At 48.9% G+C, this 17,228-nt stretch overlaps 1 protein-coding gene and 1 long non-coding RNA gene across 3 annotated transcripts; one reads left to right on the top strand and one right to left on the bottom strand.

The window, feature by feature from the left end:
- The first annotated feature begins 884 nt into the window (after positions 1-884).
- HTR5A (5-hydroxytryptamine receptor 5A) lies at positions 885-3,520 on the top strand. Its single transcript, XM_084511503.1, has 2 exons — positions 885-1,766; positions 2,621-3,520. The coding sequence occupies exons 1-2, from the start codon at positions 1,023-1,025 to the stop codon at positions 2,951-2,953; spliced, it is 1,077 nt and encodes a 358-aa protein (XP_084367629.1). The 5' UTR covers positions 885-1,022; the 3' UTR covers positions 2,954-3,520.
- A 1,763-nt stretch (positions 3,521-5,283) lies between these two features.
- LOC311432283 lies at positions 5,284-7,602 on the bottom strand. 2 transcript variants are annotated; one of them, XR_014689937.1, is made up of 3 exons: positions 6,913-7,602; positions 6,638-6,812; positions 5,284-6,127 (listed from the first exon to the last, which is right to left on the bottom strand). It is a non-coding gene; the product is annotated as an uncharacterized lncRNA (long non-coding RNA). The 2 variants fall into 2 exon arrangements; XR_014689938.1 differs by lacking the exon at positions 5,284-6,127 and having other exon boundaries at positions 6,628-6,812.
- Positions 7,603-17,228: the final 9,626 nt, after the last annotated feature.

The following is a 17,228-nucleotide window of genomic DNA, read 5'->3' on the forward strand; positions in this document are numbered from 1 at the left end:
GACCTTCCAGAGAAGGAGGAGGCACAGCCCTACCTGAATGCAGCCCCAGTCTGGCAGGCAGGAGCTGGCTGGCATCCCTGCATGGAGCTAGAGTGCCGGGAAAGCTGCGCTCGGTGGGCTTAAATCCTGCCTTCCACTATGAGGCCCTGAATCCCTCTTCTCATCACATTCAGCACGAGAAAAAAAAAAAAAAAAAAAAAAAAAAAAAAAAAAGGTGAAATGCTCAAACGGCACTTCCTAACAATATAGAAAAGAGAGATTGTTGCTAATAAAGGGCCTGCCGATCGCTCACAAGTTGGGAAATGTCAGAGCAGAAGTTCTCCGAGAAATAATCCCCCTCCACGTTCCCCCCACCCCAAATAAAGCAGGGTCGCCAGCCGGCTCGCTAGCTGCAAGCCCAGGCGAGCCGCCACATCCTCCTACCCCCCCGAGAAGCCCCCAGGTCCAATTCTGCACGGATGCTAACTTTGTGCCCTTCTTCCACCCTACAGGGGGCCAATCCCACCCCCGGCATCCCCAGCGGGGACAAAGCCGGGCACGGCGCATCTCCCCTCTCCTCTCCTCCTGCTCCAAGCGGGATATAAATTAAAAAAAAAAAATAAAAAAATCAAAAAACCTTTTTCCCCGAAATGACTAAGCACCAAAACGCTCCGCACCCGCGCAAGGAGGCGAGGGGGGGGGGGGGGGACGACTCACCTGCCCCGGCCCCTCGGTAGGGGCAGCAGCTCCTCCGCACGGGCTCCGCCGCCGCCGCCCCTTGGCTGCCTCCAGCGCCGCCCCGCTCCGCTCCGCGCCGCCCCGCCGGAGCGCCGGGGGGAGCCGCGCAGCTCCCCGCACCCGCGGAGCCTCCTCCCGCCGCCGCCGAGGACGGAGAGGGCCGGGGGATATCGCCGGTGCTTGGTCGCCGCCGCCGGGTTCTTCCTCCCCGGGGATGAAGACTCCGGTGGGGAGCCCCGCGGAGCGGGCGGTCCCCGGGGATCCGCGCCCGCGGTAGTAACAAGGATCCCAGCGCCGGGACCGCTATGGAGAGGGTGCTCAACGCCAGTTGTTTCGCTGCTGCCGCCGCGATGCACGATGCTGGCAACCGGAGTGCATCGCCCGCCGGTGCGGATGGCGGCAGGACGCAGCTCTCCGTCTTCAGCGTGTTGGTCCTCACCCTCCTGGCCATGCTGGTGGTGGCCACTTTCCTCTGGAATGGGTTGGTGCTGGCCACCATCCTGCGGGTGCGCACGTTTCACCGGGTGCCCCACAACCTGGTGGCCTCCATGGCCATCTCCGACGTGATGGTGGCGGCCCTCGTCATGCCCCTCAGCCTGGTGCACGAGTTGTCCGGGCGGCGGTGGCGGCTGGGCCGCTCCTTGTGTCAGGTGTGGATCTCCTTCGATGTCCTGTGCTGCACCGCCAGCATCTGGAACGTCACGGCCATCGCCCTGGACCGCTACTGGTCCATCACTCGCCACCTGGAGTACACGCTGCGCACCCGGCGCCGCATCTCCAACATCATGATTGCCCTCACCTGGGTGCTCTCCGCCTTCATCTCCTTGGCCCCGCTGCTCTTCGGCTGGGGAGAGACTTATTCGGAGGACAGCGAGGAGTGCCAGGTCAGCCAGGAGCCCTCCTACACCATCTTCTCCACATTTGGCGCCTTCTACCTGCCCCTGTGCGTGGTGCTTTTTGTGTACTGGAAGATCTACAAGGCAGCCAAGTTTCGCATCGGGTCCAGGAAGAACAACTCCATCACCCCCGTTACACCCGGAGCCCTGGAGGTAGGTCACCGTGCTTGCTCTTTGCTTTGGGGAACTTCTGGGAGCAGCTGAGCTGCCGAGACCCTGCAGCAGTGGGGAAAACTTACACCTCAAGTTGGCAAGCAAACAGCATCCCTCCAAAGCCCAGTGAAGCCTGAAGGCTTTCAAGGGAAAGTTGACTTCAGAGCTTGCAAGCCCAGGCTTCTGACTCCCGCATTCCCAGCTGGGAGCATGCAAGGAGTGGTCAAAGCAACTTTGGGCCATATGGAGAGCCTTGGCTGCACATGGGTGTACGGCGACCCACAGAGGTGCCCCCACAAAATGAGGGATTGGTGCTCATGAGCGAGAGCAAGGGGTCACCGTTCTCCCCTTGGTGAGGTGTGCAGGGGTGTGAGTGCAGCTGTAGGGTTGGGGAGGTTGTGAATCTACCCACAAAGAAGACACACGCAAAGCACCCTTGCAAATCCTGCCTGGGTTGTGCTAGTTCATCCCAAGCACGGTCACTGTGCACCGTAAAGATTTCTTGGGGGAAAGAAGGAAATCTGTTTTAATTGTCTTGCCTCTCCTGTTAAGGACTCTTAAACTCAATGCATTCAGAGTAAGAAAGGGGACTTGCGTGCGTGGTGTGTGGGTGTGCGCCTGTTTTACTGATCTGATCCTAAAGGGGAGAGAAATCTTTGTGTGATGCTGCACGTATTTCACCTGGGGCTTTGGTTTTGGGTCTGCGTTGCCCAGAAGAGGGTCACACCGTGACGTAGATGGCCCGCGTTGCCCTGGGAGTGCTGGCCGTCGCTCGCACAGTCTGGTTGCCTACCCGCTGTGTGGGATCGGCTGCCCGAGGCACATATGGCTCAACTTGTGTTTGTGTTTGGCAGGTGAAGGAAGCCGCCCAGCAGCCACAGATGGTCTTCACTGTCCGGCATGCCACTGTTACGTTCCAGACGGACGGAGACACATGGAGAGAGCAGAAGGAAAGGAAAGCTGCCCTCATGGTGGGCATCCTTATCGGGGTCTTCGTGCTCTGCTGGATCCCCTTCTTCATCACGGAGCTCATCAACCCGCTCTGCTCCTGCGACATCCCGCCCATTTGGAAGAGTATTTTTCTATGGCTAGGCTATTCGAATTCCTTTTTTAATCCACTCATCTACACTGCTTTCAACAAAAACTACAACAATGCCTTCAGGAACCTGTTCTTTAGACAGCACTGAGCGAGAGAAAGCTTTCCCGCTGCCCCAGGGGGCTGTTCTCAGCTCTCGGTGAAACCAACCAAACTCCAGGGATTTGAAAGCCACAGATACTGAGGTGATGCTAAAGATGCATCCCCATGGGTCGTACGTCCCTGTTCCTACGCAGACTCTATCCCAGCTTCTAAGGCAGTTGCTATTTTTCTTGAAACAGCATGTGAGGGTTTCTCCGGCCAGCAGCGAAGCATTCTTCCTCTGGTGCCCCACTGCTCCCTTGCCTTCGCAGGGATGTTTTTGGGACTGTGTGGTGGCAGTAATAATGCACAGCAGCCTTCTGGCAAAAGGTCACATCTGAAACTCTGGTTTCAGCTCCTGCCTGGTCCCTCAGAGCATTAATCAGCTTTGTCCCACGTGCATAGCTGGGACCGCTTAATGTGAGGAGGTTTCGGGATTATGTGTGAAGCTCGATGTTTATGGCTCGGTCGGACAGACTGTTTGTCTTGTCTTTCACTGGTGGAGATTGTTATGTGTCTGTATTTGAGGAATAAAGGTCCTCAGCAAGGGTTAAAAGCAGACTCCCAAGTACTTTCTCACATGCTTTATCAACAACAGATTGTGCTATTTGCTATTGGATTCCAAGTAGCAAAGCTTTTTTTTTGTTGTTTGTTTGTTTGTTTCTTTCTTTCTTTCTTTCTTTGTTTTTGCTTTGTTTTGTTTTGTTAATATATTTATTGTGAAGGCTTAATGCATGGTATACACTTGAATGAGAAAGAATGCCTGGGAAATCCACCCCTCATTCTCTGACTGCTACTTGTGAGCATCTGTCTCAGACTTTCCAAAACACCATGTGTTCCTGGCCTATAAATGTTAAACTTTGTGTCTGTGTTTGCCATTCTAAACCACAGATGTATTTTGAGCGGCTGTGGGGCAGGTTTCCTGTCGTTGCAGGGGATGTAAGGAGCGTATTTCAGATTTTGTGTCAATACAGATCTGCATTTGGCTACTTATGGGTGTGATTCAGGTCTTCCTGAAGTCAGAGCAAAGACCCCACTTAATTTCCTCGAGCACTGGACTGCAGAAAAGGGGCAATTAATGATGGGCAGTGTTTCATTCTGGAAACAAAACTAATCCATAGATGTGCTCCGCCACGAGGACCACACTTAAGCAGTTCTTCTTTACCCCATCCTTCCTCTTCCTCCCCCATAAAGCTTCTGTCCTGCCTGGTGGCTATTGCTCTGTGTCCTCCCTGCCTTTCCGTGTTGCCAACATAATTACAGTTGTTGACATTTCACTCCTAGAAATATGCACTTTATACAGTGCCAGGGGAAGGCTGACAGGCCTCCAGATAAAGAAAAGCATTAGTTTTAACTATCACCTCTTAGGGGGCAGCCTCTGAAATCAGATTGGAACTGAAATGGTGAAGGAAAAGACAAGATGGGAATCAGAATGACATGATTTCATGTCAGATACCTCAAGAAGAAGAGATAAAAGGGAAACATGTCTATAAATCATGGAAAAGCTCCCTTGTGGCAGATAGGATTAGTTCCTATCCTTAGTGGATCATGAGACATCAGAAGTTGAAATTGTCACTGGTCCTTTAAATCAGTCAAATATATGGTAGAGTTGGTTAGAAAAGACCTTTCTCTTTTGTAATCTTGAGACAGGTGAAAATGAGAGCTCAAGGTGCTCTCAGGCCTTGCAGTTCTTTCAGGACCAGTTAGACAAACATCCATCAGGAGTGACACAGACATAGCTGATCCTGCCTCCAGGCAAGAGGAGAGACAAGAAGGCCCCTGAGATCTTTTTCAACACTATTTTATAAAAGTCTGTTAGAAATATTAGGTAAAATCCTACCCTCACTGAAGGCAGTGGACAAATTCTCAGGGACTTCAAGTAAATCATCCAACAAGCTTTGTTGTGTAAAAGGATGGTTTTAATGTTAATTAATTCATGAAGATGGGTGGGATGGGAACGATCTTCTAACTCCCCTGAAACAGAGTCTCTGATCTGCACTAACCGTGGACCAGCCTCCCTACAGCTGGCAAAGAGTATTTAATTTCTTCATTACATTAAGTATTACCTCTGACATATCAAAAATTGTGATAAACTCTTGAGCAAATTCCTTTTAGTGGGGATATAAAGGTTGCATTGCTTTCTTTGGACAGCTCATCACCAACACAAAGTCGTACTTTTGGGGAACTTGACTGCTGTTGTTGTGTGAAGTGTTGTTCAGCCAAAAGTGAGTTGGAAAAAAAGGTTCCCTCTCCAGCCAGACCCTCAGCTCAGCTCTGTAGTAGGAGCTACATGACAGTTTTCAGCTAGTCCTGAAAGCAGAAAATGGACTATTTATTTCATCTGAACTACATGGCTCTGAAATACAACCCATGCACTTTTAAAAACTATCATGCTTTTAAGCATGCAAGACTTTCTTGAGGTCTGAAACAGAAGAAATAACTTTTGAGCTAGAGTTGGGTAAAAATTTATCCCAATGTATTACGCTAAATGATCAGACAACTCTCCATCTATGCCATTGGTATTTTCCTTTTTTAATTGTTAGGCACCACGGCAAAAATTTCAACACAGAAGCATGGATTAATCATGACACTGGACTTTGGCCCACTGTTTAACACACAATGCTATGTCTATACAACCCCATTTCAGGCTGGGCTGTGTCCCTTTCCATTTCTATTTGCTGTTGGATGAGTACTGCAGATTCTCGATGGTTCCTGCAGTTCTATGTCATGCAGGATCCTTGAAGAGGATGTAGAATAAACAGTATCTTAACTTAATATCCTGTGTAAGTAGACAAAACTCAAACTGAAACCAATGGGAAAGATGCCTGCTGTTGCTGTGGCTTGCTGTCTGGGTTGAAGCTCCCTCTCATTACAACCTGTGTTTATTCGTGCTATGCCTTAAGCAGTGACAGGGAGACGGGAGAGTATTATAAAATGACACTAAATATTTCTAATTTGTCTATAGTCATGGATAGTCCAATATCCTGGCGCAAATTACATCCACATCTATTTGACAACCCACATCCCATACAATCCATACTGATCTTCTGCAAATAACAGCTTCCAGCTGGTCATAAGTTTTGTTCCTTTGATTCTGCACATAATTAGCAGCTCCATTACGGGCTGATTCCTACAGCTCTTGCTTGAGGCTTAAGACCAGTGGCTTTTCTTCTAAATACCACTCCTGCAATGTAATGTGATCACACAGGAAAAATATCAGTATTCCGGAGACTGTGCTGAAGATTTGCATCGAAACGTGCAGCTATGATCAGAGCATATGAAGGGGCATAAAGAAACCTTGACTTCTGATCCTGGCTCTGAGGCTTTTTACAAAGCTCTGCCTATTCAAACACATATGCCGCGTGGGCTCCCAGAGACCCAGATCATGTTTGAAGACATGCAGCCCCTGCTTCAAAGGATGTCTCTTGTACCTTCTTGTTCCCATTTATAAAACGGAGTCAGTGGTGTGAAGAGATCTACCTCACTGAGGCTTTGTGAGGCTTAATTAGTAAATGTTTATCGTGTACGGGGAAGGTGGAACACTCTGGTTTGAATGCTGAGCCGCATTATAAATTGGGCTCCTATTTAATTTCTCAGAAGAACATTATTACCCATTATTATTGAATTTCCTATGCAATTTAATGGCTATATATAATACTTCCAGAAAAGATTTAACTAACCTTCTTCCACTTACAATTAATTTATTTTCCTCTCAACGCTCTGGCAGTTCAATGAACATCTGTATGGGAGCACGAAAGCTGGAGCAACCGCGGCGCGCGCTGCCTGCTGAATGTCTCCTCGCAACACTGAGTGCATTTGGTCAAGGTTCAAGGAGCAGCAGCTCTCAAGGCGGCCTGCTACCCTCTTTCCTGTATTTTTTTAGGGAGAGGAAAAGGTCACAAAAAGCATGCCCTTGGATTAAATGACAGGCAGGCTGAACACCTTCCCCCTCCACCCCGTACTGCTGACCTTTCTTCTCGATGCAGGCAAGTCAAATGGTGACTCCAGGACAGCCAGAGGTGGGCCACGCGTGCCTTCACCTTCCCTTAATTTACCCAGATTTTTCCTGAAAATTTCCACTGATGTGGCCTTTAAGCTGTCAGTGGCAGCTGCAAGAGGTGGTTTCATGGAGGTAAAGTTGTGGGCAATTAAGGAAATTTCATCTGACACAGGTAATTAATGGCTATTAGTTCCAGCGATCGCTGCGGTGAGGTACAACTGATGAAGTGTCAAGGTGATTTCTGTAAAGGAATGAATGATTTTAGCTGCTTTGTCCAGGAGGGGCACAGCACCCTCATCCACTTGGATCCCTCCCTGCACCCACACACCGGGACAGCAGCAGACAAAGGGAACACGGTGAGGGTGTCATTAGTGCCCCATGGGGGAGCAGTGGGGTAAAATGCCTCTATCAAAATCTGCATCCCTGGCTGAATGGCACCAAGCTGCCAGCTGCTTTGGCTTTAAAAGAGGTGGGCAAAAAGCTCTTTAATCACCATTATTTTCCGTATCACCTGAGATGAGTTGCAGAAGGCTGGATGAGAGCTGAAGTTGTGCTATTTTGAAAGGGCAAACTGAGGGAACTGAGTACCCATAAGGCTGATGCTGTTACTGATTTACAGCTTGAAACCGATCCTTGGCAAAAATGTGGAACAGCTGATAAAGGACTCAATGAATAAAAAACTACAGGAAATAAATATAATTAAAATAAATCTTGTTGATGTCTGCCTTTGATTGCAGCACACGGTTCATTGCGGATGGTGGTACAAAGCATTCATTTCTCAGTAACGAATCTGGCTCGATGGCACGACACTGCTATGAAAAAGTGAAGGAGAAATCAATGTGGGGTTCAAACTGCCCGATATTTGCTAATGATTCTTGGACTGGAAAAGGTGTAAATGCAGCCAGTGGAGTCACTCACATGGAGAAATGAGGGTGCAAGCCAGTGAGGGGCACTTTAGCACAGCGTGATGGAAGGGGTGGCACTGTCCCTTTGGACGGGGCCGTGGCAGGTTTGCATCAGGAGCTGGGCACATGGGACAATTCGGCACGGTGGCAACAAACAGGAGCTTATTGCCTGTGCAGGGGCTGTGTCCAAGCATGGAATTTAAGCTGGTCACTGGAGGAGAGGCTGCAGTTCAGATTCGTTGCATTTTGCTCTTTCTCCTCCTCTGTGCACGCAGCCGAGCAGAGAGCCTGAGCCTTGCAGCTCTCTCCGCAGTGTAATTTCTCATGCTGGGCAAGTCAAATACTTTCCCTAATCAGCCGGAAAAGCAAGACAGGTGGGGCCTTTCTCCAGACCCCCTGGGCACTGCTGATGTTCCTCAGCCTAACCAGCATCTTCATTAGTGGGAGCAACACCTCCTGCAATGCCGAGCGCCCGCTGGAGCTGGCACCACGCAGGGCTGGGTGCAATTCCCAGGGCTTTGCACCCTGGAGCAGGCTCCATCCCATCACTGCAACAAAAATGGGAAGGGGGGAAATGAGAGATATTCCCTCACCGTGGGCTTCTGCTGAGCCATTTCTGACAAACTGGTCCCAAATCCTGCATCTAGCAGCGCTCCGTGGGAAAGCAAACCTGGCCAGGTTGCTGCTGTGGTGGGGTTCCTCATCTGTGTGGGAATGCAAAAGGAAGGAGAAAAAAAATATTCCCTGCTCTCCACAACCCTAATTTGCAGGAAGAAAAATTCCCAGCCCCAACACTCTGTTGGAGATGAAACGTTTGCTGCATTACTGGGGCATCCACCCTGCCCAGTTCCATCCCCTTCCCATGCTGCTGGCTGCAGAAGGTGGAAATCCCTGAGTGATTCAAGGCTGTCTGCTGCTGGCCACATCCCCAGGTTTGTGCAAGCACTGGCCTGCAATGCTGCATTTTTCATCATTCCAGCAGCAACCTGAGGTCAGCGCGTCTTCCTTGGGCCCTGAATCGTGGTTATGCCTCAGGCTGCTGGCACAGAAGAGGGCACTGTCTAAAAACCAGCATCTCCCCTTGCCAGACTGCCCCTGCTCTCTGGGATCGGGGTGCCAAACCGGCAGCTGGGGTGCACGAAACCAGAAGCATCTGCTTGCCTGAGCCACTGGGACCCAGTGCCTGAACCAGCCGGCTGCTGCCAGGCAGCGTGCGTCCCCGCTGAGGTTGGCGTGCAGGGAAAGAGGGAAAAAGATGTCACAGGAGGACAGGGGCTGCAGATGATGTATCGACTGTGCAGCAACAGGAGTCATGTGAAAACGGCATGTTTTTAAACCCCTCGTGTCCCAAAATAATTGTGAATGTAGGGAAGGGAAGGGAAGGGAAGGGAAGGGAAGGGAAGGGAAGGGAAGGGAAGGGAAGGGAAGGGAAGGGAAGGGAAGGGAAGGGAAGGGAAGGGAAGGGAAGGGAAGGGAAGGGAAGGGAAGGGAAGGGAAGGGAAGGGAAGGGAAGGGAAGGGAAGGGAAGGGAAGGGAAGGGAAGGGAAGGGAAGGGAAGGGAAGGGAAGGGAAGGGACGCTGATGGTCCCTGAGTTTTGCAGCCTAATCAAAAACCTGCCTTCAAGGGTGGGGAGAACAATTCTGATGCAGAGCCAAACCCAAATCTTCCAGCAAGCACCAGAGCATATGGAGCCTCTCAGACAGCGCTGGGGAGGTGCAGGCCCGTGATGTTTCTCTCTCCTCAGCTGCTCGCCCAGTGCCAAGGTTTGCAGGTGCGTTAAGGCAGGATGCCCCCGCCGCGCGTCTCGGACCTTCCAGGCACACATCACGGTGCCAGGGTGAATATTAAACAGACAGGGGGAGAGCAGCAGATGCGAAGTGCAAGGCAGCGCTGGCACCAGGGGTTACTCAATACCTGGAATTTGAACGCAAAAAAAAAAAAAAAAAAAAAAAAAAAAAAAAAAAAAAAAACCTGCAAGTCTGCAGTATAAAATAATTAAGCTTTTCTGAAGGTTTTTACAAGGAGGCAGGTGGATGCCAATGCAGCACGCAGTTTTGCAGCACAACCTCAGCCTTACGGGGATTTCAGAGCACATTACCCTGGCTAAAGCTACTTTATGTGATGCTAATAGCTGCCAACCAAATGAAAGTTAGGGCTGTTTTGTAGTAAAATAAGTGTTTAAGGCACCCAGACAAGACTATAAGCAGCATAAACCCTTTAAATTCCTTCAGAGATCCCAGCAGCTGTCAGTATTTGAATGCAGAACACGGCAAATAACTCCTGAACAAAATCTGTTTGACAGCAGATCCACTGCTGCTCCTCAGATAGGCTCCTGCACGTTGTGGCTGTCACTTTTATTTCCACCTGTCTCCAAGACAGCAGTTACCCACCTGTAGTGAGCGCGCTTTTTTTTCCAGGAAAAGAGTGAAATGTCTCAGCCCTGTCCAACACTGCTGTGGCGCTTGGATCCTCTCAGGACACCTGTCCTCACAGAGGGGCTCACACCCAGCTGTGTGACTGTTTTGGGTTTATGTGGCAAGGGTTTGGTAGCAGGGAGCTGCAGGGGTGGCCTCTGTGAGCAGAGCCCAGCAGCTGCCACATGGCAGATCAGAGCCAGCTCCAGCCAGCTCCAAAGGGACCCGCTGCTGGTCAGAGCTGAGCCATGAGTAACGCTGGTTGGGCCTCTGGGAGAGCAGATTTAAGGGACAAAAATGTTGTACTACAGCAGCTGGGGGAGAGGAGTGAGAAGTGTGAGAGAGCCAGCCCTGCAGCCCCCAACATGAATGCAGCAGGAGGGCAGGAGGTGCTCCAGGCATGCAGCACAAGTTCCCCTGCAGCCTGTGGAGAGGCCCCTGGTGGAGCAGGCTGTCCCCCTGCACCCATGGGTCCCACATGGAGCAGATCTCCACGCTGCAGCCCATGGAGGAGCCCCCGGTGGAGCAGGTGGATGTGGCCTAGAGGAGGCTGTGGCCCATGGAGAGCCCCCGCAGGAGCAGGCCCTGGGCCGGAGCTGCAGCCCATGGAGAGGAGCCCACGCGGGAGCAGGGGGTCTGGGGGGAGCTGCTGCCTGTGGGGGACCCGTGCTGGAGCAGTTTGCTCCTGGGGGATGGACCCCGTGGGATGGAGCCGTGTGGGAGCAGTGCTTGAAGAGCTGCTGCCCATGGAGAGGAGCCCCCATGGGCTCAGTTTGCGAAGGACGGCATCCATGGGAGGGACCCCGCGTGGAGCAGGGGCAGAGGGGGGCCGTGCGGGAGAAGCAGGACAAAGCCTCAGGGACTGACCACAGCCCAGGGTCCCCATTCCCCTGTGCTGCTCTGGAGGAGGTGGGAGAAGAGGATGAATGGGGTGAAGGTGCTTTTAGTTTGTTTTTAATTTCTCATTGCTCTAGACTGTTACCAATAGGCAGTAAATTATATTAATCTCCCTATGCTGAGTCTGTTTTGCCCATGAGGATAACCGGTGAGTGATCTCCCTGTCCTTATCTCAACCCACAAGCTTTTTTTCATCCTATTTTCTCCCCCTTTTAGTGTCGAGGAGAGGGAGCGAGAGAGCAGCGTGCTGGAGCTGAGCCACCCACCAGCATGAAGCCACCACAGCACCGCCGTCCCCAGCCTGCTGCAAGGCAGCACAGAGAGCAAATCTGCCCCAGCACCACAGGCTCCCAGGCAGAAAAGGAGGCACAGACACCATCTGCCCTCTCTGCAGCGAGATAAGAGTCTGTTTGGCACGTCTCTTCGGCGAGACGTGAGGTCAAAGGCTGACAGCGCTCGTATCTGCTGGAGGATGGCAGCCCAGGGCAGGGAGAGACTGATTAGTTTTCATTTCCTTCCATCAGCTGCCATGCAGGGGGAAAAAAGGAGCAATATCCCTTTTATTGTTCCCAGATGTGGTTCTGGGAGATACTTAGATGTATTTATTTTTTTAACTGAATGGTCATGAAACACCCCAGTAACCTGAATGACCCAAACCTCAGTGCAGAGGATGGAAGGAAAGCGTACTGTGCTGCTCAGCTATGGACCAGCTATGCACGATGCCCAGATACTGCGGGAAATGAATGGTACGAATGTTGTGTTTAGCACTTGGATGCTTTGCTTTGTGTGGTCCTTTGTAAATAGTTAGCATCTTTCTTTCTTTCTTTCCCTCAACAACTCTTATAGTACCCCTCTGAACCAGATCAAACCCACTGCCCTCCTCCGCCTTCCCCTTTGACTGCTCTGAACGTTGGGATGCTTCAGAGCAGGATTTGTGCTGTGCTTCCAGCCTCCTTTATCCAGCTATATGCCTGCTAACATGGCTTGGCCAGGCAAAGGCAGAGTGCCCAGCACGGCTCCTGCCTGCTGGAGCCCCACATGGCCCCAGGAAAATGAGTCCTTCTTGGGCACAACGATCAGCCCACATGCACTGGAAAATGTCAACAGAGATGTGTAATTTTCCTATAAAACAAACACAAACACTATTTCTTTTTTTTTTTCTGCTGACTGGGAATACTCTTTGTGCAAACATACGAAGGACAAAAATCTGTCTCAGCAAAAACTTAATTACTAAAGCTTCTCTCTAATCAAAGATAAAAGGAAAGGCAAGCCAAAAGTAAACTGAATTTTCACCCAGGAAGATTCTGTTAGCTTGTTGCATTTTTCTGTTGCATGAGTTATATGTGACTGACGGAGATAAAACATCTCATGAACTCTTTCTGGAGGAGATTAGCAAAAAGTTTTGGCAACCACAGTGATCACTCAGGACTGAGTGCTATTTTATTCATCATTATGCACAAAGGGCTGATGCTATAGCCAGAGGCTGCTGTAGTCAGGTGAGAAATGGGACCAGGAGGTAAAGACCACAGCCATCACTGAGTGGTATTTTTGTGAGCATCTTGTTGCCTGATTTCCCATTCAAAAGAAGTGAGGTATTGTTAAAAATAGATGTTTTTCCACTACATGGGCAAGAAGCCTACAGAGACTCGCTCACATTTAAACATTAAATTTGCAGACTTTTACAGATAGGTGAGGTGAATTTCACCTGGGGTAAAAATTAATTTTAAACCCAGAGAAGTACAGAATGTTCATTTACATTTTTTTCCTCTTTGATGAATGGATAAATCTAGGAACCTGGCAGATTTTTTCCCTCTTCCCTCTTTTGGTTCACTTCTCACAGATTAAAAAAAGAGAGATGCTGAGGGTCAGTTTCAGCCTGTGGGCCTAGGGCATCTGGACTGTGAAAAACAATTTTTCCCACTGTACCATGCTTGCTGCCCATGTGCCATGCTTTCTTTGCTTTCTCTGAGGCCTCTCAGACTCCAGCTGGCCTAAAGGAACTCATCATCTTCAAATTGTGCCACCTCTCCAAATCATTGCAGCTGGCAAATTATTATTATTAGAAACATGTTGTGGAAACAAGAGCATGGCAGCTACTACAGAGGCTTGTCTTGCCCAGGGGTACCCTTTACCACTGCAGATATCCATCATTTAACCATTTTTGCTTCATGATTTGTGTTGGCAGGGAGCTCAAAACCCATCCAGTGCCACCCCCTGGGAGGGAGCAGGGACCCCTCCCAGCAGCCCAGGCTGCCCCCAGCCCCATCCAGCCTGGCCTTGGGCACTGCCAGGGATGGGGCAGCCACAGCTCCTCAGGGCAGCCTGGGACAGGGCCTCACTGCCCTCACAGTGAAGGATTTCTTCCTTATCCCCAGGTGCTCCTTCGGCCTCAACACAGCAGTTGCAGGGAAGGAGGGCTGGATCCTCCCCTGAGAGATGCACGGTCACAGAGCCAGCAAGAAGGAACACATCTGGGGGTTCAGAGCCCTGAAGAACTAGCATTGATTTTGAGAGGTTTCTTCCAGACTATGATTTATTGTGTAAAAAATGTGAGCATTCCCATTCGGGAGTTATTACGCCTCATATTGAAGGTAGCTATGCACTTTCCAGGTCCAAGAGGACTACTGGCACTTAACGTGACCAAATGGCAAACCTGGGATTTTCCCACCACCTCCCTTGGCTCCTTCATGGTGCTCTTGTTTAACCAACCTGCTAACAACCAAAGCATCTTCGGTGTTTCATATTCTATTCTGAGCTTAGAAACCTATCTGACCAAAACATGGCATTTGCAAACCTGTTCTCTAACTTGGGGAACCCATTCTTATTTCCAGTGTCTCATCAATTCAGAGCTAGTGTCGGATGGGTTTAGTCTAATCCTACTGAAAAGACCTGAGTGAAGGTTTTGTTTGTGGTAGGTTTTGTTTTGTTGTGTTTGTTTCTTAAAGGCTTTAGTCTTAGACTAACACGACAGAAAATCTTGCAGGGACTAGCATGTCGTTTTGACTGCAGTATGACAGATAACTTCATTTATTCACATTCGTACCCTCCACTACAATTCAGTCTATTGTTCCAAAGTCTGATTGCATGTGGGAACCAGGGATACACCTTGTACTCTGACTGACAGTATTCTAGGAATTAATTACAACTATCTTTTTTTATTATATTTTTTTAATACAGGAAAAATGTTTATTGTCTATTTTTTGTTATTGCCTTCAGCGATCATCTGGAGAATTCTTGTAGCTACATGTCTCACATGTATTTAAAGTAAAAAATAATAATAAAAAAAAAAAAGATACAATGGCCTCTTTTTTTTTTTTCCTTCTTTTTCTTGCTTTAGAAAGAGTTGCGTGGAAGCTGTTTGGCAGTGCGTGGGTGCATTGTGTGTATGTCAAACTCACCACGGGGAAGCTAATGAGGGGAGAAGAGTTTTGCCTACAACTTAAACACCTCTTCCAGCCATTCATTTGACTGGCATTTCAGGGAAAAGCCAAACCTTAGAGGAAGAAAGAAAATCCTGAAGTGTGTAGGTGACAGACAGCAATGTTCAGCTGCAGTTGATGTCACAGCGTGGCTCTGCAGTTTCTGCTCTGAGGCTGAGCTGCCCTGGGAGATGGCAGGCTGCCCTCCTGCTGTTGCCTTGCTCCAAGTGTTGAGTCTTCGTGCTGGACTTGGCTTGTGGCTCTCTTGAGATGCTCAGCTGCCCCCATGCCCCACCACGGAGGCTGTCCTGTAGCTCCCACGTGCCCAGGAGCTTTGTGATCCCTTTCCTCACTCCCCTGGGTGGGAACACAGCAGGTCTTTCTCATTTAGTTCAAAACCCTGGTAGTCAAATGCCTCCTTGGAGTGAGTTTGCAAAATCCCTGTAGAGCAGGAGATTTACTAGAACAATATCACTGGACAAGGGGAAAACAAATGGATTTTAGCATGTGACACACAGCTTCTTTGGCTACCTGCCATTCTTTGTAAATGTCTAAAGGCAGAAATGGTGATGCTTTTTCAAGTGATGGCTCTTGTGGTCTCAACAGGAAATCCCTCTTTCGCAGAGGAGTCTTACAGCAAATACAGGGAACTTTACCGCTGGCAACCGCAGGTGTTACAGGTATTTTTGAGCCTGGAGACAAATCAACAGGCTGAACTGCCAACAAGAACCCACAGCTTCCTGTCAAAAGTGCTCATCCTAAAAATACACAAGAGCTTACTCCTCTTTGCCCTTTGCAGGCAGTGCAATCATTCCTGCAAAAGGGCTCTGATCCCAGCTGGGCCTTCTTGGTGCTCCGACGCTGCAGGTACCAAGAGGATTTACAGGAGGTGCAAGCTGAATTTTCTTCTTTTGACCCGTTTATATATGTTTTAAGACTTTTTGAATGTGTGAGGCATACTGCTGAGCTGCATGGTAGGTGCTGCTTGATTTAAAACCATTAAAAAACAGAGAACAGCTGGTTTCTGGTTGCCCCACGGACTGTTCTGGGGCCATTACTCTACATCTTGTTCTGTATATTCTTTTTGAAACCATCTATCTGAAATGCCTTTACAAATGAAAAAAGAAAACAGGTGTAGGCAGGAATAGAAAGGGAGGAGACAAAGAGAAAATGTAGTCAGAGCTGCCTGAATGGTCCACTGCTTTCTGAGGCTACATCAGTCGAAAGAAAAATGTAAGCAATGGTAACAGGAGCACAAGCAAATTGCCCTAAGCCCAGTTATTTGACTTCCAAAAAGCAACAAAGGGTGAGGCAGCAAATACAGAATTTGGATGGCTTTGAACAATTATGCTTGTATTTTCAAAGCATCCTAAAAAGGGAACGCCTAGCTGAATTTCTTGAATTTCTCAAAAGAAAAAATATTAAAATAAAACAAAACAAAACAAAACAAAACAAAACAAAATAAAATAATAAAAAGACTTTGTATTACAGACTTGCTTTGTCATGGAGAGTCTGACAACAGGGACCCTCCCCAGAAGGGAAAGAAATGAAGAGGCACCACATCAGAAAAGGACAAGCTTTGCCAGGTGGTTAATTGTGGGAAGAGCTAACCAAGCACTTCACTCTTACTTGAGAGCAAACATCTGTTGTTTTTTTTTTTAAGATTCAGACCAAGACAGGCAGAAGGGCTGAGGGCGGTGATGGAAAGTCAAGGTTGAATCCTATAAAAATTACAATAAAAAGTGAGCCTTATGAGATGATCTCAGTAGTCACTTAGAGATCTAGGGTTGTTTCTCCAGCTTCAGCTTGGATTTGAGTTCCCTTAAACACCACTGGCTTTGATGTTCACTTTTCCTCATGTTTAAAAATTACAGCCCTGAAGACTAAATCTGAGAGACGTTCACATTAACATTAATGCAGCCTTGGACGCTTGGCCTGCTAATCAAAATAAAGCCATGATAAACCACTTGATGATAAGCAGTAAGAGTGCTGCAGTGGGAGATTTGGGGTGCTGAAGACCTGCAGATGCCAGGGTCTCACCTGCTTCGGGGCCCAGAACACACCCTCAGTGACCCATGAACTTTTCATCACCCTAGTGTGAAAGCTGCGGAGGTGATCCTAACCTAAAGCCCCGATGTCAGCGTTCAGACTGCTGCTGTGATTTAGCTCCAGTTAAGAAAACTGCTTTTTTTTTTCCCCTTTAATAACTTCCTGGTACCTGGTGCTGACCCTCACCTTCCCAGCTTGGTCATGGAGCTGCTGGTCACTGGGGACATGCCTAGAGACCTGTCTGGTGGCTGTTATCTTATCTGCAGGGGACATCTAGATACTTGGTTTAGATGCCCAGAAGTTGTTGCCCCAGTCAGAAAAGGGATAAAGATGATAAATGTCTCCCATTCATCAGCATTTTAGATAAATTACACATGCTGTAAAAGAACCAGAAGCTGAGCTTAGAGTTTTATGTGAGAACAAGGGAGTAGCTCGATCTGAAATAATTAGCTTCGTTTGAAGGAGAAATAAAATCAAGATGGATGTGTGCTGTGTTCCCAATCCTCCCCTGAAGAAGCATGAACTTCACAGATGTATGGGCCTGTCTGGGAGCATTCAGCAGCATTCACTTAGGTCATTATCACACAAGAGCTGGTCCAG

Source organism: Aythya ferina (genome assembly GCF_964211825.1).
Source record: "Aythya ferina genome assembly, chromosome: 2".
NCBI classification, from domain to species: domain Eukaryota; kingdom Metazoa; phylum Chordata; class Aves; order Anseriformes; family Anatidae; genus Aythya; species Aythya ferina.